Source organism: Passer montanus, unplaced genomic scaffold (genome assembly GCF_014805655.1).
Source record: "Passer montanus isolate IOZ18808 unplaced genomic scaffold, ASM1480565v1 scaffold14, whole genome shotgun sequence".
In the NCBI taxonomy this organism is placed as follows: domain Eukaryota; kingdom Metazoa; phylum Chordata; class Aves; order Passeriformes; family Passeridae; genus Passer; species Passer montanus.
In genome coordinates, this window is record NW_024360941.1 from 9417730 (window position 1) to 9437639 (window position 19910).

A 19910-nucleotide genomic window follows, 5' to 3' on the forward strand; every position below is an offset into this window, starting at 1 on the left:
TCAAATTATAAATCTTAATAATATTAACCAAAATTAACTGTAGAACAAGTCTTTACATACATTGCAAGTCAACAAAATCAAAGAAACTCCACTGGCTCCAAAGCAGCATCATCACAGTATGAAGTAGCTCAGAATCTACCAACTGCTAATAGAACCTTCAGTATGAAAACAGACCAAACCCATGGACAAGACATCCTTAAAGAGATACTGAGGAGGCAGAGAGATGTCTTCTAATGCCCTCAATCCAACAACTGGATGTTAGGTGAGTAGGAGGGGAGAGCTCTGGAGAAACTGATTAAGTCCAAGTATTCTCCTTAAAGAGAACAGCATATGCTGGTGACATGACAAAGACCACTTGAAAACCAGTAGCTCGTCCCAGTGGGGTATTTCCTATATTCTTATGCTTTAGGCTAGGCTTCACATGTATCTAAAAATTTGCAAGCATGGGCAGGTTTTAAAATTTGCTTGGTCAGATGCACCTAATTAGTGCACAAAACCAAGCCCTCACAAATCTTACCTGACAGTAACATCTTATTGTTAGCAGGCATAAACAGTCTTTTTAAGACTGCTGACATATTTCACAGATCACACTGAGACCACATCTCGTTTTTAAAGAAAAATCATTAAGGACATTAAATATACAGTGCATGGTTTATAACTCAAAAGATAGCTAGTTCCATTAAATCTCTTACTGTGCACATGTGGCAGGCAGAAAAACACATTAAAGGCATAATGAACACAAAAGTCTAAATAATCATACATCATCTTGAAACAGGCCCCTAAGAACAACTTTTATGTGAATTTTGAGGAAGCAGTAATAATATGAAATGCCTTCCTCCATCCTGTTCTTCAATATAAATATGGGTAGTTCTTAAAAGGAGGCATTTTAATCATACTCATGTCTGACATGTTACAAAATACTGGCATATCAAGACACACTTTTAAAACAAATACAAGTGCAATTATTAGGAAAGAGAACAAAACACCATTGTCTCCCCACACACATCTGTTGTGTCCCACATATGGAATCTTGTGTGCACTCCCGGGTCTCCCCTCTCCTTGTTCTGCAGTCTTAGAGAGAATTAAGAAGGCATGAATTCAGGTGATCAAAGGTAAAGAACAGTTTCATTTCAAAAAGCAGGTTACGTAACTGAAAGATCTTTAGCCCAAAAAAGAACAGTGGAGAAGGGAATTCAATAAAACCACAAATGGCATGAATACAATTGTCCCCTGCCTTGTTCAGAGGAGGGACTGTGGAAGTTTCATATTTAATCAGCAGGTGTCAGAAGCAATCCATTTGCTGTCTTGAACCTTTGTTTGGGTGTTTTTAAATTTACTATTCTACGTAGTAAACAGAACACCCCCTTAAAGGCATACTTGTTGATACAGAAAAGTGTTGATGTAAAAAGCTTCTGTGGGCTCAATGAACACCTGGAGAAAAGTCAACTGAAAGCTATTAAAGAAAACGAAATAACACACACACCCCATCATTTAAGGCAAGGAAGTTCACAAGCTGCAGCCAACAGCCTGTCAGCATGCAGTGACACTTTCCATTTCTTGCTCAGAAGGAGGTTGTCAAGTAGATCCTGTAATTTTTCAGGGCCTTGGATGGTAAGGGCATAAATAAAAAGAAAAGGCCAGCCAAAAAAACTAAGAGGCACTGGAAGACCAGAAGAGTGCCTGCAGCCAGGTGCACGTTGCCCTTTCACAGACATGATGAGTTTGGAGACCCTACCAATGTCTGCTGCTGAGTTTTCTAACTGAAGTCCCCAGAAGGCCAAGGCGTGAGCAGCAGGTACATGCTGACACACCAGATATTCCTCCTGAACCTGGTCTGTGAGATGCAAAGGTGAAAGAAAAAAGTGGAATAGAAATTTCACAAGCCATTTCCATTAGGTGGTTTGAGGACAAACCAGCTGGACGCTGTGCATCAAACTCCCTGCAGGTGAATCAATCAGGGCAGCTCACATGATCAAGGATAAAAGAAACTTTTGGGACCAGGACTCACTGGAATAGACATGGCCATGGCTAAAAGGCAGCCTTCAGCTGGAAGGAACTGGGGAGAAGGATGTGCCAGGGGGAAGATGCAACAGATCATTTCTCATCATGTACCGTGTGTGAGGTTTCCAACATCACTCTCCAATCATCCTCTGCCACATCAGTGGAGCACAGGGTGCAAATTCATTGGCTATGCAGCATGGGCTCTCCAATGAGATTGTTGAGAGTGGCATATAGGGTAATCAGGCATTTTGCCTGACCAGCTACAGATATTCTTCTACTCTTATGTGACTTCAGTACTCCATATATATAGCATAAGCCAACTAATCATGGAGTAAATCAGCAACTTACAGGTTCAAAGTAAAAACAGACTATCTGTCACATGAGATGAGGATTTGAAAATTTCACTAATTTCCTGAAACTGCTAGCTAAGATATCCAAAGAGTTTCATTACTACAAAGAGCCTTTTTATACTGTTAATCCAGATTAGTAGTGACTGTTCAATTTAGAGTTTGCCTAAATCTTTAGTTCTACCTGATGCAATAGAACAGCCTAATTCTTCCTTCCTTTGGAGCATGGCCTTGCCCTCTGAAAATTCTTCTGTGCTCCTTTCCCTACTTCCTGTTCCAAATTCATGGTTCATTGTGCTTTTACTGCTTTACAGCCCATCCACAGACATTTCAAAAAGGAAAGTACTTCAGAACTCCTCTACAGTTTTACTCCTTTATTTGTTTTTAGTGATTTGATCACCTGCTGGCTCAGCCACACGGAGAAAGAAAAAAATCATTAATCTTAAAAATCTTCATAATTTTCATAACTGATACTCAGAGAGAAATTGACAGCTTGTCTTGGATAAGAAAAATAAAAGCATTTTATCACAAAACACTTTACAACTTTTAGTTGTACAGGCTGCCTTTCATCTGACTTGCACACCACAATCTTGGAGAGCACAACTGTAGGCAGCCCTTCATCAACCCATTTGCCACTCTAAGGTGGTCTGATCTCAGTCTGAGTCCAGCTGTTAATTTAAACTACCTCCCTCAGAACACAAACACTGAACCCCTCCCAAGAGGGGACATTCTCACGTGTCCAGTGCTATTAATGTGGCATTCCTGGCAGCTGGAACAAATTGCACTGAGGTAGCCAGGAGCTGCCCACCTGCTGGGCTCTGCTGAGCCACAAAAGCAGCCCAGACCACTCCAAACCCTGTGCTCAAAAAAGTTCCCATACCTCAGGGCGTGCCTGGGAACACAAGGCAGCAGAAACTCATCACCACTGACACTCCAGCAAGAAAGGAAGCCCTCAGAGAATTTGATTTTGAGCCTCTTGCTTCTGTTGTCTGGCAGTTTAGATGAAATTAAACTTTACAAAGGAGACATACCAATACCTACCATATTGGGCCTCACATCTGTGGGATTTTAGCAGCTATTAATGTTCTCCTGAAAGCTGTGCCCTGTGGACTGCACAAGATTCTTGGTATTTTTAAATGAATGAACATTCTGCCCTTCTCTAGCCAGCCAGAAAAACATCCGACTGGAAAGTCAAAGTAATTGTCCTTCCTGGAAAAAAAATTCTCCGTATTTACTGATTCTACTGTGCAAGCCTGCTTTTTAACAAGATCATTTGTTTCCTCCAAATCACAGAATATTTCAGTACTAATGAATTAAAGGAGGTAAAATTAAAAAATATTCTCGTGGCACAGAGATAGTGAATGTTTAACATGAATAATTTGACATTTGTAAGTCAAATGAAACAAATTTTTGTATGTGCACTGCAGCAGCACTGTGCCCATTATGCAAGATGTGCTGGAGAGTGGGTGGAGTGAAGAGGAAGTCCTAGGCTCTGTTTTAATTTGGAAACATCTGTCCCTCGGGAAGGGACGAACGTCAATAAGGCATCATCTCACAAGGTTATTTTGTATTTTCCTTTCACAGTTCATTGCACTGCTGATCTAACCATAAGCAGCAAATCTACAAAAATTATACTATTATCTCTCTTGATACTGTTACTTTTACAGGCAAATTACATTTCTGTCAAGTTTATTTGTGAATAGTTATAAACAGGTAGAGCCGGACTGATTGAAGTTCCCTATTTCCAAGAAGAAATAGGAATGGTGTGTTCTAAGTAATAATGAGGGTGCAATTAAGCAGAGATTCTCTCCTCAGCAGCACACCAAATAACGAATTATCCTTTTAGGGGTACAAAATACAAGCACTGTCTGTGACTTTCAGTGAAAACCTCTATTATGGTATCCCCATAGTCTTCAACTCAAAACAGTCACAAAGCTGTCATATAATGTACAACAACTTGCAGTTGTTAGTCAAGAAGGATGACAGGTCAGGACTGGTAAATTCACAGGGTTCCAAAGGCAACATTAAAAAAAAAAAAAAATATTATTTTAAAAACCAACAAAACAAACCAAAGAAACAAGAACACAAGAAACCCCACCAAAACCCTCTAAGAATTACTTCCAGCACTTGAGGTAAGAAATGCTTTCCCTTCTTTTTTTTTCTTAGGGAACAAAAAAACCCAAACAGACTTTTCCTTAAGCAGACTGGAGAGTTTACCTGCCAGCTGTAACTTTCTCTCTTCCCTTCTGAAACAAATACACCCATGAAACAAACTAACTAGCCCTCCAAACATTTCATTGCCTACACAAACATGAGTAAGTCAAGGGCAGATAAGGTGTAAAGCTTCACTTGGCCAGTTTTTCTCTTGACTCTAAATATTGTAACTGATGCCACAAGTACATTTTGGACAGCTGGAGCAGTTCACCAGAAATGCATTTGGCAAGCTGAATTTGGCAGTTGAAGTAAGTTGAAGGACAAAAACAGTGTTTTGCTTCATTTAAACAATTTCAAATAGATTAGAATATTTCAGTTGGAAAACACCTATGCCAATCACCGAGTCCAGCTGCCTGACCACTTCAGGGCTGACCACAAGCTGGAGCATGTTGTTACAGGCATGGTCCAAATGCCTCCAAAACGCTGACAGGCTCAGGGCATCAACCACCTCTCCAAGAAGATTGTTCCAGTGTTTGATCATCCTCTCAGTAAAGAAATGCTTCCTAATGTCTAGCCTAAACCTCCACTGATGTAGTTTAACTACTGCCATGAATTGAACCCAACCTGAGGGACAAGACATCTCACTTCTCTCACACCCTCTCCCCAGAAAGCTGAGAGAGCAGTGAGGCCATTCTCAGGCTCCTTCTCTCCAAGCTAGATGGACAGAGTCCTCAGCTGCTCTTCACAGGACATTCCTTTCAGCCCTGTCACCAGCTTTGTTGCCCTCCTCTGGCTGCATCCAAGGACCTTCTCACCCTTCTTGAATTCTGCGGCTCAGAACTGCACACAGAACCCAGGGTGAAGCCACAAGAATGCAGGACAGCAGGGTATCTACTGTTTCTAAAAATCTTTAGAAATATTAGAAGTTTCCACACACGCTTGTGGGGTGTTGGGGGACTTACTATGGGTCATATTCTGGGAAAAAATATTAGGAAATAGCCAATTGTTGTATCTGTTCTCAGAAGCTATCCCTTCTTAATTCCTCTCTTCTCTCTTTCTCAACAGAGCATAACTATTGAGTAAGCAAAATCAAAGAATTAAACCATATAATTGTGTAAAGGATTTTGTTCTTCCCAATTCCTGAAATGACTTAGTGCCTTCTCAGTGCTGCCACAAGAAGGCAAGAGAAGTAACACAGGTGATACCACACTTGACACCAGACAGAAATAATGTCATTTGCTCCCCAGCAGCCTTCTGGCATCTTCTTCCAAGAACTGTCCAATTATTTGCAAGAATTTTCCCTTGTCCAGTATAAAAAGTCCTGCTCAGTTCACGAAGGAGCAAGATATAAAACGCCTTCAATAGTTTTTAAGCTGCATTGTGAAGGCCAAGCTATCAGAAAACTGTCAGTGAGTAGGTAAAGTCATTATGTGAACAGTGTGGAGTAATACAGAGTTCAGGGTGACAGCAGTGTCAGGTAACTAATGTCATTAACTTCTCCAAGCAATCATTTTTTATTGAAGTTAACCATGATCAAGACCCCAAAAGTTAGCTGCAGATGACATATGGCCTTAGTAACTACATGAAGAATGATTACATGTACACTCAGTAAAGACTACAACACAGTAAAAATACAACAACTGCTATGATTTTTTTCCTTCTCCTTATCAGAAGTTTTCCCCCATGCTTTCTCCTCCTTCTCTAAATAACACCATTTCTCTCGGTTACTTTGCTAAAAAGGAGTTTCTTACCAGAATATCTATTTCTTCCACTGACAACTGCAGTCTCTAAATACTTGTAAGGAGTTGCAGCTATTAGACAAGCCAGGAAATGTCAAAAGAAAAAAAAAAACCACAAACTACTAGAGTGTTAAAGGGATTGATTTATGGAGGTTACAATGGAAGAACAGAAGAATAAACTACTTACAGCATTAACTATTTCCTAACTAAAGTCTGAAATGCAACAAAAAGGGAGACCAACACAAATATTGTCACCAAAAGAACTTCTGGAGACAAACACAAAACAAGATGAACAAGTTGACAAATTCAGCAAACAATTATCCATGCTCCTGTAAGTTATCAATGTTTTAAATTAAAATTCTGGTGCAATTTATGCAGCTATTAGTTTCTTTGAAGTAGATAACACATTTACATGGACGGGAATCTGGTATTACATTATCACTCCAAACAGAACCAAGGTGAAATTTAAAAAGTAATAAACATTTATAATTGATAGGGAAAACAATCATACCTATCCTACTTACTAAGCAAAATTTAGTACTTTACCAAACAAAATTCCTAAGAAGCAACTTAGTCTTTAAAAGAACTTGCAACTTTCAGGGACAGTCTTGCTTGGAATTTCTTATAACTCATTCTACAAACAGCTGTAACACATTTTTTTTACATTAAACAGGACACTACATTTGATAGGAAACCAGTGTGACTTTATTTGGTTTCCCTTTTTTTCCAAGGATTTTTTTTTTAAATGAATCACTGACCACATTTAAAAAAGCAGTAGCAGAACACAAGGTTCTCAACAGACTTCTATCCTGGATGCAGGGTATCAATGGGAGAATAATATTACCACCACCCTCAGCTACAGCAGTCTGAAGTCTAAGTCCTGGTTTATTTTTACCAAAATAAGTGGATACACAGCTTTGAAAAACAGGCAAGACTTTGAATACATACAACCTAAGTGAGTATGAAAATAATGCTTTTGATGGGATACTTCTGTATGCCTCTAAACACTGCAGTTAAAATTACCTCCACAGTTATAAAAAAACTGCATAAATGCATGGGATTGCTGCTGACAAACAGCTGAAGTCCCTCCCAGGCACACTAGCATGCTTACACTAGACAGGAACACTCTCCAAGAACTAGAAAGTGCAGTGAGCTCTTTGAGATTAGTACTGTAGTTTACTCACACAAAAGGCCAGGCCAAAGTTTAATATCTATGTTTTCAGAAGTGTTGCTTAGTCTTTAAAATAATTACTACTACAAATATTCATCCCATTCAATCTGCTACAAATAATGGTTCTAAAAAAACCCAGCATCTTTTTGTGTTCATGTGTCTGAAAAGAGAGTGGCTACACACAAGAAAATTTGCAGCAGACTTAACAGCAGCAGCAGGAAAAAATACCATTCTCCCTACATGTGAGTGAGGTGTGTGTTTGTTTTCAGAACAGACAAGGCAGTCTCATCTCTCACCTGTGCATGGAACACAGAGTAAGGCACTTGGTAAACTCAGAGGTGACCATAAAACTGATGGGTCTGAGATTGTACCATGGAGATACAGTGACATCAGGAAACCCAGGAAACTGACATGCTGCTTTCCCTCACAATCCCACTAAGAGTACTTAAACTCTGCTAGCCATCAATGAGCAGCACTGTAGGATTAGGTCAGATTTGAAATAATTTTATAATGATCAAATTTAAAAGGTACATCCCAGGCAGCATGGAAGAAATATGCAGCTCAAGTGAGCGCCTGTATCTACATTGCAAAAAACCCTAAATCACAGAATCACAGCACAAACTGCTCTGTACTTTATTGCTGTGTTGTAAAGAGGCCTCAGTGAAATTTTCAGGGATGTGCTTTAGAACAGACAAATACATTTTCATTTGTTACTCCCATTATAATACAAAACTAAAAATTTTTGCATAAACATAGTTTTAAATCTTTTCAAACTACATGGGGCAATTGGCCAATATTGCTTTTGCATAGTCACATAATTCTAAAGACTATGCAACAAAATGATAGTGCAGCTATGGCAAACCCTGCCAGCTGTCTATTTCATTCCAGGTATTGTTTCCATAATAACCTATTCCTGCTATTGTTACCTCATTGCCACTAATGAAGTCTAGGTACATGCTACTGCCACACCTTTATTTCAATGACCTAAGCAGTTTAATTCCTGCACAGAATACCCACGTAGCTCCTTCAGTTCATTTTTAAACTTTCGGCAAACAATAAGGCATTATTTATTTCTTTAAAATAATACTCTCCAAGGTAGACAGTTTATACTCAAGCTACGTTCCCTACACAAAATTACCTAAAGAACAAAAGCCCAAACATATTATAAAAGCTATTAAGACACTCCAAGACAGTACAAGGAGCTAAAGTTGCAAAAATTCCCTATATAAAATTACCTAAAGAACAGAAGCCAGAGCCCAAACATATTATAAAAGCTATTAAGACACTCCAAGACAGTACAAGGAACTAAAGTTGCAAAACAGCTCACCCTCCCCTTGCTGCAGCTGCTCGGAGCATCCCTGCGGGGCGGCGGGTCCCTGCCAAACGCCGTGAAATCCGGGGCAGGAGGGCTGATTCCCCCGGGCCCGCCGTGAGCACAGAGGCAAATGAAGTACCAGGTTCCTTCCACAACAAGCCACCCAGGCGGAGAGAGGGGCCAGGGCCGCCCTCCCTCCCTCCTGCCCCGCCGGGAGGGGCGGGGTGCGGCTGCCAGGGGGTCAGCTCGTCGGGACAACCCCCCGTGCTGCAGGAAATCCGCAAGAGGTGATTTACGGGCAGGGCTCATTCCCATCCCACTGAGCTGACAGTTCAGCTGAAAAGTATTAATCTGCGCCCTGAAAGCTTGTTAAATAAGGAACCTTACCCTTAGGCTGGAAAAAAAAATTAAAAAAAAAGAGTAGGGGTGGGGGGTAGGAGGGGAGAGGGATGAGGTAGTGTTGCACAAGCTTATCAGTGCCCACTTGCTGCAGAACATGCCCTTGCAAGAGCTGTGTGTGAAGAACTACTACTATTTATATCTGTAACACTTCCAAGTTGCTGCAAATCTCTAGACAAGTTTAATATGTGAAAATTACCTGCTTAAAAACACAATACCCCTATTTTCTGGCCAGCTTTTTCTCCTATGTTGGAGAAGCCTCAACTTCATTCACACTTTTTAAAATGCTTTCCAAAGCTAGAGCCCTTAAAATAGGAGTGAAGAGAAATAAATAAATATATTGTATGAAGAGCTGACCCAATGGCCTGTATGACCTGTACTTAGGCATCAGTTTAACATGCAGCAGCATGGCATCTTGATGGGAAGTAAAAACATAACATCTATGAACTTCATTGAAGTGAACAAAGTTCAAGCAGTTGGCTTTATACTGACAATACAATCATATTTTCATTGAAACAATTATTTGCAGTTTACTCATTTAATCCTTTCATAATTACCTAAGATACTCATCTCAACATTCACAGAAACAAATATGTGCAGTACACACTCACTCAGACAGTTCCAGCAAAAGCTACAAACTCACAACTAAAGACTTCCAACATGACTAAGTCTGCTTGGATCCAGAATCTTTCTCTACTTACTGCTCAGCAGTAGTCAGGCACAAAAACGTTTTCCTATTAACGTAATCACTTAACACACGCTATCCCACTCCCTGGTCCCTTGACCTTTCCTTCCTTTGCTTTGCTGACAGTTCCTCTTTTTCCAGGGAGCACTTGCACTTATACACAATGCGCTGCAGTGGCAGCTCCCAAAGACTTCGAGGTTTCTTCAAGAAACAGAGTAACTTTCCACACCATATGCAAGGGAACACAACAGCATCACTGAGGAGAGTACCTTCACTATCAGCTGTTCTACCTCAGCAGTCTAAGTACACAAAGTATGTGCTATGCTCCGGTTTGGAGTCTTTCTACCTTTTCAGCATAAGCTATTCCAAGGCTTTACAACTCAAATGCCAGTTTCACCCAGTAAATAACTGACTTACAGTCATGGGTTGGAAGGAGTTGAGGTATTTTTACCCTCCACTAAGTTTTGACATTCTTTTTTTTTTCTTTTTTTTAAAATTTTTATAAATAGTCTAAGTGGTAAGAGTGGCTAAATGAATTGATTTTGTGTTTCTACTTTAAAATACTAAAATGTGAAAAACACTTTATACACTTTTAAGCAATACGATCACTGATAGCATATTAGCACTCAGAATATTGCAATGTAAGCATTCAGTTGTAGTTTAAATATTTTAAGTGAGACTACAGTATAACCAGTGAACCTTTCCATGCAGATTACTATTTGAAAAGTATGAGAGTATGACTTTTGTGTACAATGTATGGTGTACAGCAGTTTGCATACCTGAAGTGCAGCTAATGTATACTATCAAAACTTGATTTCCTATGTAGTTACAGTAAAATCTCCCAAACTTTTAATTAGTAAAGCAAACAGCATAGGGGGAGGAAAAAAATCAGAATATTAGTTTAAATTTTAATCCACACAACTCCCTCCCTGCCCCATACTGAAATGAATAATAAATGAGCTAGGTCATGATTACTTTCAATAACTATATCAGAAATCTTCAAAACAATGAGATGAGGGCAAGACAGACATCAAAGGTCTCCCTAACAATGCCACATACTTATACAACCACATACTATGCATCTTTTTTATGCATCAGCATACCAGGAACTGCATAACCACAAGTACCAAAGGTACTTGAGTTTTATGTTACGAAACTTAATATGCAAACAAAAATTAACCGAGAATTTTAAGTATTTGTGTCTGGAATCCGAGAACTTAAGCCCAACCTTCACCATGCGTCTGGGCAGAAGTAAGGTTTTCAGACTGGAGCGTCACCTTATACCTCCCGTCAACTCTGTCACACAGCAGCAGCAGCAGCTCGCCCAAAGCGTCAGTAACTCCAAGAGACTTCTCAACAAATGGAAAGTCTGGGGTTTTGTTGTCATCGTCCTCCCACGCCTCCCGGGCCGCTTCGTTCCAGTGCCCAGCTGCTCCCTGAGCGCTCCTCAGCCCGCCCTCCCTCCGCGCTGCCCAGCGCAGGACCCCGCTCCGAGGCGCCTGCGGGGCGCGCCCCAGCTGCCAGCGCCGGGATCGGGATCGGGGCCGGGATCGGGACCGGGATCGGGACCGGGATCGGGACCGCTCCCCGCTCCACGGCAGGAGCGCAGCCCGCGGGCTGCCTCTGCTCATCAGGTGTTTCGCGTCTCTCTGTACACGCAGTTGTTCCCCGTGCAGCCCGCCCTCCAGCAACCCCGAAAGCTCAGACACTTTAAAAAAAAAAAAATCCTTCTCCCACTTTTAGGGAACCCCCCCCACTTCCAAAGGCTTCTCCAGCATCTTTTCCTTGGTGGAATTCCCAAGCCGTCCGTTCAGAGGGACTCGCAGCCACATGCCCAGAGGAACTGGCATCTAAGCGGGGGCACGGGCTTACCTTTGCCTCCCCCGCGTCGGGCTCCTCCTCGTAGTAGCCCTGGCCGGACTCGTAGGCGGCGGCGGCGGCCGGCTGCCGGGGTCCCAGGAGCACGGCGCCGGCAGCCAGGCAGCAGCTCAGGGAGAGCACCTCCAGCAAGTGCATGGCGCAGGGAAGGCAGAGCGGGCGCGGAGCGGGGCCGCGGGGCAGTCGGAAGAATGCAGCCGAAATTATGAGGCTCCTTCTTTTCCTCTCCCCCCTTTCTTTCGCTGTCCTCTCCCCCCTCCCTCCCCTCGCAATATCCAAGGCAGCAAAATCCGTGAGATGGAGAAGATGCGGTAGCAGCAGCTCCTATGCGCCTGCAGGGGAGTTCCCAACTTTCCCAGCCGCTTTGCAAATTCTCACCAAAGTTATCCAGACTTTGCCAGGTAAAAAACCCACCAGGAAACCGGACATCCGAGGCTGCGCTCACTCAGGAGCAGGGGAGGTGGAAAGCGCAGAGAGGAGGAGGAGGAGGCAAGGGAAGGAGGCAGAGAGAGCAGGGAGCAGCAGAGCGGGACCGAGCGGCCGGTAGCACCCGGGGAGATCCCTTTGCGCGGGCCGGGCCGGGCCGGGGGCTCGGTGCCGAGGGGCCCCGCTGCGCTGCGCTGCGCTCCGCCCGCCGCGCTGTGCGGACGCCTGTCAGCGGCCGGGGGTGCGCGGCGGCCGCGCATGGCGAAAGCGCCCTCTGCCTGCGCCTCTGCGCGCCGAGAGGGGCCGGCCGCCTTCCTCCTCCTCCTCCTCCGCCACCTCTGCCTCCTCCTCCAGCCGCCGCTGCTGCCGCGGCGGCGCCGCCGGCCGCTGGCGCCCCGGGGAGCGATCGCCCCGCGCCGCGGGCAAGGGGCCGCCCGGGGCGCGCCGCGGCTCTGCCGGGAAGGGAAGGGAAGGGGAGGCGAGCGCGCCCGGTCCCGCAGAGCTGGGCTCGTCCGGCCCCGAGCTTCGGCTCCGCCAAGATGAAGCCCGCGGCAGGTCCCAGCCCCGAGGAAAAAGCGAAGTGCCCGGCTCGGAAGCCGAGGGGTGAAGTTCGGTGAAACTCACACAGAGAAATCATCCAAGAACATTTTTTGCGAATCGTAATCACTTACTTGTTGAGCGGTGTTGGCAGCTTCACTTAGGACAGTATGCAGCTAGTTTTGGCTGCAGAATGATTTTGCCGTGTTAGAAACAGTAATCCAAAGAGCACCATAATTATTTGTAGCCTTCCTATCAATGACATTTTGAAGCCATCTTCGAAGAGAAGTAACACCCCATTCAGAGCCCTAAATAAAACTGAGCACAAATCTTGTGTTCCAGATACACAGTGATTAAAAGTTTAAAAATAATACATATGGCTATCAAAGTAACGCTCTATAGCCTGCTCAAATCTCAACTATGAAAAAGGAAAATGTTATATTCCCTATACTCTTATTTTTTACTTGATTATTGAGCCTTGTGTAAATATTTAAAAAGCTTTTCATTTGTTTTCTGCATCACTTGTGTACATCTTTTGGTAATTAGACTGTATGGGAACCAACTGTGGTGGCAGATCCCTGACTGCCTTGACTAGATGCTGGCAGTCTGCTTGTGTTACAGTGCTCTTATTCTTTGGGAATCCCATTATGTTATTCTTTTGGGAGCGACATTCTGGGAGTTATACATAAAGGTGTCTCTGACAGGCTCTCAGGTACATCCTGGGTTTTTTTATTTATTTGTTATAATTTCCAAGATGGTATTTCAACATGCTGCTACACAAATATTTTGATGCTAGAAAGTAATCACTTCATCTGCAATCAGAATGAAATCTAAAGTTTAAATATGTCTATATTTTAAGAGATTGTATAGTCATTAAAAAATTATTGAAGCACTAAAGTTTTTCCAAATACTTTCAAGATGGTGTAAAGCAATGAAATAAAGACAGGGGTAGAAGTTAAGCAGAACAGCTAGGAAGATACAAAATCGCATACATAAATTAAAAAGACCATTGTTCTTCACTGGACCCTCACAGTGCTTTAGATCAAAGCATAGGATTAAAGCCGAAAGAGAGCATAGTCCAGGATGCAAAATCCATCTACATAGAAATACAACATTACTGATTTGAGTGTAAGCATATTAAAAATCTCTCAAAAATACCACAGACTGGTATAGACAGGAAGTTCTTTTGCAGCACTTTATTAAAACCTGCCTGACAAATCAAGCACAGATAATATTATTTCAATGAGTGCTGTGCAAGGAGAAGCCGCGTAACTAAATCACAAAACAGAATGAAACATACCACTCCTGCTGTGCCATCATAATATCAGCTGGCTTCATTATTTATTTCCCCAGTTCTCCAGCACTTTCATTCTTCCCCCCACAATTCATAGAACATCCATCATGGGATCAAAGGCTTTTATGTAATAGAGCATTTCCACCAACGGCCCTGTATAGCAAGTTTCAAGTGTCATAATTGAAAGCTAGTAATCATAGTCATGGGGGCTCAAGTCTCAGTCTAATCAAAGTCTTAACAAGAAAGTGTTTGAAATCTATGATAGTTTATATGTTCTGTGCACAAACATATAAATATTCCATTGACTCTGGGACATTAAGGTTTTCCTTTGTCTAGACTGTATGTCTCTCCATCCCATAAAAGGTGGCTAATTTGAAGGTTTAAAATTAAAATATATTTCATACTTTCTCCACCACCTAGGTTAATATTTATCCGCTGGTTTTCAAATGAAGTAGAAATCAGCCTACAGGACAATCAATTTACAATTCTAAGTGACATTGTGTACAGTAACAGTGAGCTGACCTTATAAACACAAATGACTAAAGAATAATGTAGAGACACAGGTCTGGATCTGACTGTCCTATATGCTTCAATTATAACAGCTACTGTTGAAAATAAAACCACAATTTTTATGTCAGAAGTAATATTCTTTCAAATGAATTCTTTTGATATTGTTTTAAGAACGAGTTTTAAAAATCCAGGCCCCAATCCCTTGTTCAAGTTGGTGTAGCTTATGTCTGCTGTATGTCTCTCCTGCATCTAGAAATACCTGATGTGTTCCGTTCAGATACATTCTGCTTCTAAAACACAGATTCATTTCAATGCCTGTTTCCATTTGTTAGCAGTGTGAAAACTCACTGCAAGAAATGTGAGCAGAGTGGGAAATACAAGAGAGTTAAGAGCGGCAAGAAAAAACAGTAGCATGCTTTCATAATGAGGCTTACTTGCTTAATGTAGAAATAAATGCTAACAAATGTTTTCTTTTCACATAATGTGATTTCCATTATCTTTATATTTAAATTATTGCTTGATTTAAAGCAATCTCCTTTTCATTCTCCTATTAGACGGACAGAGGCATACTCAATAGTTAAAATAAGATACCATGGTTTGGTTTTGTTTTAATGCACATCAGTCTTACTGGTAAGTTTCCATGGAATTTATGTTTAATGTAAATCTCAAAGGTAGAAAACATTACTTCCTGTGTGCAGCAACTCAAAAGACTGTGGAAGTGCTATTCTGGAGTCATCCCAAAAGATGAAGTAAGCTTCCTTAGGTCCTTTACACATGGGGCTCCACCATACTTCCCCTCATGCTTTAAAAAAAAAAAAAAAAAAAAAAAAAAGTCTAAAATACCAATGTCTGCTGGGGATACCATAAATTAGCTATAAATGTTTAAGGGGAAAAAAAAGAAAAGGCAATTCTGATTCAGTGCCAAACTGGACACAACAACTGCTCACTGATACATTTTCTGCCATTGAATCATTCAATCCAAAGTTTAATTACACATTTCATATTGCTTATCTACTCAGAGTAACCAGCTTTACAGAAAACTTGACTACTGAAAAAGGGGGGGGGGCTGTGGATTTGGGGCTGCAGTCTGCTTTTCTATGTTTCTTACTTGCATAAAACATAAATTTAATGGAAATATTTAGAAGTACTACCAGTTTTACTGATTATGAGAGTAATGTCCTTCTTCACTCATCAAAAGCACATTTAAAGCCCTATCATTTTTTGGTATGGGCCCTCATTTAGTACTTCTTTATATAATCCTAGGAAAGGATATAAGCGTGGTGGCTTGGAGATCATCAATAGCTACTGAAATATTTTCCTTGGCTTTGATCAGACATCCTCACTTGTAAAACCCCATGGGAAACTGTTCTACACCAAACTTCCAGTGAGGACTGCTGAAATGTAGTTTTATCCATTCATTCTCATTATTGCCAGGACAAATAACTTCAGTTCAATGAGACAGACATCATTGCTGCAAGATCATTTTCTGCAATGCTTGATCTAGCAGCCTGCACTTTGAAATCTAGAAATTTGTCTTTTGTTTAGTATAAAAATTGGTCCCTTTTGAAAATTAATTAACAAGACAAGAATCCTTAGAATTCAGCTTTTTGACACCCGTAGATATTCAAGGATTACAGGATTATTGGGATTTCTTTGTTCTCAGGGATTTCTTTTTTAAACTGTTAAAATCAAAACCATTGACATCTAGCATTAGAATTTCTCTGTTACAGACTAAATGACCACAATAGTATAAAACCCTTCCAATCTTTGCTATAAAAAGGGGTTGTATGATGCAAAATGGACAACACTAGGCTGCATCTCAAGAAGTGTTTGAATTAACCAAAGCAAATTATATATCGCCAAAGCTTAGAATGGAGAAATCCCTAGCACACATTTTATTAAACTGACTTACATTATGATTTTTCTCTTTACCATAGTTTTTCTTTTGTCTTGTGATGTAAGGTCTCACACAACAACAGGTATCCATAGAATATTAATTTGACATCCTGTAAACTGATGATGTTCATTGTTATAACCTCTGACTATAAACAATAAAATGACCGATTCCAAATTTATGCTGCCTCTTAACTGAAAGCTGTGCACAATCTAAACTGTGTATAGCTGAAGCCATGTCACTAAATAAACAGTCTTAGATTCAACAAAAATATTAGGAGCTGACAGCACATGACCAGTAAACATACAAACACTTAGCATGATACTTACCTTCCTGCGGTAGTTTTCCAAGTGACAAGCTATGAGATAGCTTATTCAAAATTTTTTTCTTCCCAGTTATACTTACAAAATTTGATAGTATAGCAGATCAAGACAGTTACAAATCAATTCAAGAGACATTTCTATGTGATTTCTAAAACAATGGCAGAAATAATTGTTTCTTTGAAGAGATGCAGTTTCCCCTGATTTTGCTCCTGTATACCTCCTCTTCACTTGGATATCTGCTGCATTCCTTATCTTAATCTTCAGTACTTCTAACTTTCTGTTCAATATTTTACCTATCCTAGAAAATAGGAATATGCTAAACCATACAAATGTAAAATGCTGAATTATTAAAACCTTAAAGATATTGTCAAACAGTATTGAGATCAGTTCATTTCCAGAGTGAACTGATCAGTTCAAGCCCAGAGTAGTGTAAATGCATTATTTTAATGATCCTCATTTTTTCTTAATAGGGTTTCTTTACAAAAGTAAATTCTTTTCTCCTATATAAAATAGCCTTTTACAAATTTGGACACTTAGCCTTCCTTACCTAATCTTCTAGTTTTAAGCTAGATAAGATCAGTGTTTTCAAAGTCTTGATGACTTTTGTTTTCCAAAGTTACACTTATAACTGACATTTGAATAACATTTATCCAGGGGTTCATTGAAAGCTGATGGTCAACACTGCAAAAAAAAGGTACTTCAAAACTGACTGGGTTGGGCAGAACTAAACATCCCAACCCATTCTTCTGCATGTACATTCCCATGTGGTATTTGCTTTTTAGGCAGGTTCATTTTAAGCTTGAAATAGGATGCAATTATTTTATATTTTTAAAAGATTTTCTATCCAGCCAGATGTTCCTTTTCCTGCAGTTGTAGATCTGGCTCTTCCCACATAAGTGGATCACTCACATTTCCCAAGAGAAAGGTGTCCATTACCTTCTATTTTTTTCTAGTTATTTTTATACTTCATGAAAATTACTTCCATTTTTAAGACTATCTGTCTTTGCTGTACTTGCTCCCTAGGTCCCATCTTCACATATAACAAAGTAGAGGTGTATTTCCCCTGTGCTGCCATTGGTTCCTTGTGGTCAGAGCTATTGCAAAGTTTAAATGTTGAAAATTCCCTCCTGACTTTCTGATCCACACTGCAGGGCTTGCTTCAGCCCATCATACTGATTCAGAAACCATAAATACCAAAATGCGGGGACATTCAGGACTGAGGTTCTTGCTTAGGTCCAACGTCATTTTTCACATGGCTGAAAATAGTTGGAAATGAAGACAAAATTGATGAAAGAGAGATTTGTGGTTTGGGTTGGATACTGGTTTGGGTTTGTTGGTTTTTTTGGTTTATTTTGTTTTCCTTGATACACCAGGTAGTGAACCTCTGGAATTTGTTGTTACGAGAGGTTTAAACTGTGAGGTTTAAAAACGCATCAGACATAGTTCTGGACATCAGGAATGATTTTTTAAGTAAAAGGGAGCTGGCAGGGTGAAAGGGAGGAGTAGTCCAATGTTGGATACTTTATTCAATGAATACAGATGCTGGAAAAGCATGAAGGAAATTGACTGCAGTAGCAGACAGTCACTATGCTCTTCTTAAGTAGTATATTCAATTGTAACTGTTGGAGACAAAAAAAAAATAGATAAACAGTCTAGACAGATGGTTTATCTAAGTGCATAGGACATATATATGAGGGAAACTTAATCCATTTCTAATTGATTCAGGTCCAAACCACAGAGTAAATTTGTTCTTGTCTTACAGTCTCATGTTCAGACCACTATACTTAGTCATAACAAAAATATTTATTTTTACACATCATTATTACATCAAAAGTCAGTCCAACAGATACAGTTGAAAGGAAGTACACAGGAAATCAAATCTGTAAAATAGTCTTCATAATTTTCAATTAAATTAATAAAGAGTGCTACTGCCATCCTCATTGAAACTAGATTTAATCATTCAGTCAGAAAGAGAAAAAACCTAAACCAATCTCCATGTACCAGCTTTCTGGATACATCTCACAGAAAAACAGTAAAGCAGCAGTTTCAGATATTTTATTTCCTCTTTTTTTCTTTTTTTTTTTTTTTTTTTTTTGTAATAACAAATAAGACAAAGCAAAATGAGAAACCTGCATACCAGCTTTCAATCAGCAAGTTACCATGACTAAGTCTGAATTTGCAGCATGCTTAACTTCCTTACTAAGAAGGTTTTGTTCTCTGCTAAACAATTTTTTAATAAAAACCATGACAGGTTGCCTTCAAAAAGTTGTATGTTTTGTGCTGAATCAAGAGCATTATTGTTGCTATTAGACTTCAGGATACATCCTGGGCACAGACCTAGAAATATGAGGAACCAACATCTCTAAAAATTCAAAATTCAATCCCTAACCTTTTAACTTTTCAAAAGCTGTTAAGAAAAACAAACAAGACAAAGGAATGACAACAAATTAAAGAACAAAGGTGCACTCATATTGAGATTGCATCAGAGGCCCCAAATAATTCCTTCCTTCACTGTCTGGCTAGAAAATTTCATTTTCCTACACATTTAACACTGGGTGGCAGAGGTCCTAGTTTGCTGTGATATAGCAAAAGCCATGCTTCCTACTTTCAGCACAATCTGTTAATCTGTCTCTGAACAGAGTCTGGAGGTTCAACACTTCAGGCTAAACTAGCCAACTGATTTAACTAGTATGAGACCATCACTGGGCAAGGCAGGCACAAAGTAAAGCACATCCATCGTCCTTCTGCTTGTTTATCTCTTTCTAATTTGAATTCAAGCAGCTACTACTGACCTAAAAAGCAGGTAGCATGCTGGGCCTAATCTATTTTTTGAATTCCTATCCCATCACAAACCTACAGCTATACTCCACAGGGACACTTCAGCTAATCTGTCCCAGTATAAAATTCTTAAGTGCAAAGGGTAGATCAACAGACACTTTCAGGAGCAGGTTCCAGCTGTGGAACTCAGCCTAATCTTCCCTATTGATAATGAACATAAGCCTGAGTGTATTCAAAACTAAAACTAACCCCAGCTTCTTAGTAAGACTCCCTGCAGTGATGGCATCTTCCCAGGGTAACCAGCTGATCTGGAGAGAGGAGGAGGAGGCAGAGACAAGCATGTATACTTTTAAAAGCTAGAAACTGCAAATATTTTATTTAAAAAATTAAAAATGATAGGTTCCAAACTGTGTATGATAACGTTAAAACAACTTTCAGAGATGCACAGATGTTACAATT

At 40.5% G+C, this 19910-nt stretch overlaps 1 protein-coding gene across 2 annotated transcripts in view; it reads right to left on the reverse strand.

The window, feature by feature from the left end:
* The window catches only part of VEGFC (vascular endothelial growth factor C), a 67867-nt gene extending 55698 nt beyond the window's left edge, over positions 1–12169 (reverse strand). The window contains exon 1 of one of the 2 annotated variants that reach the window (XM_039700270.1): positions 11684–12169. In XM_039700270.1, coding sequence (XP_039556204.1) covers positions 11684–11827 — 144 coding nt within the window. In that variant the 5' untranslated portion in view covers positions 11828–12169. Of the gene's footprint in view, positions 1–11039; positions 11110–11683 lie in introns of those variants that run through there. The other variant, XM_039700271.1, reaches the window with a different exon arrangement.
* Between the last annotated feature and the right edge of the window lie 7741 nt (positions 12170–19910).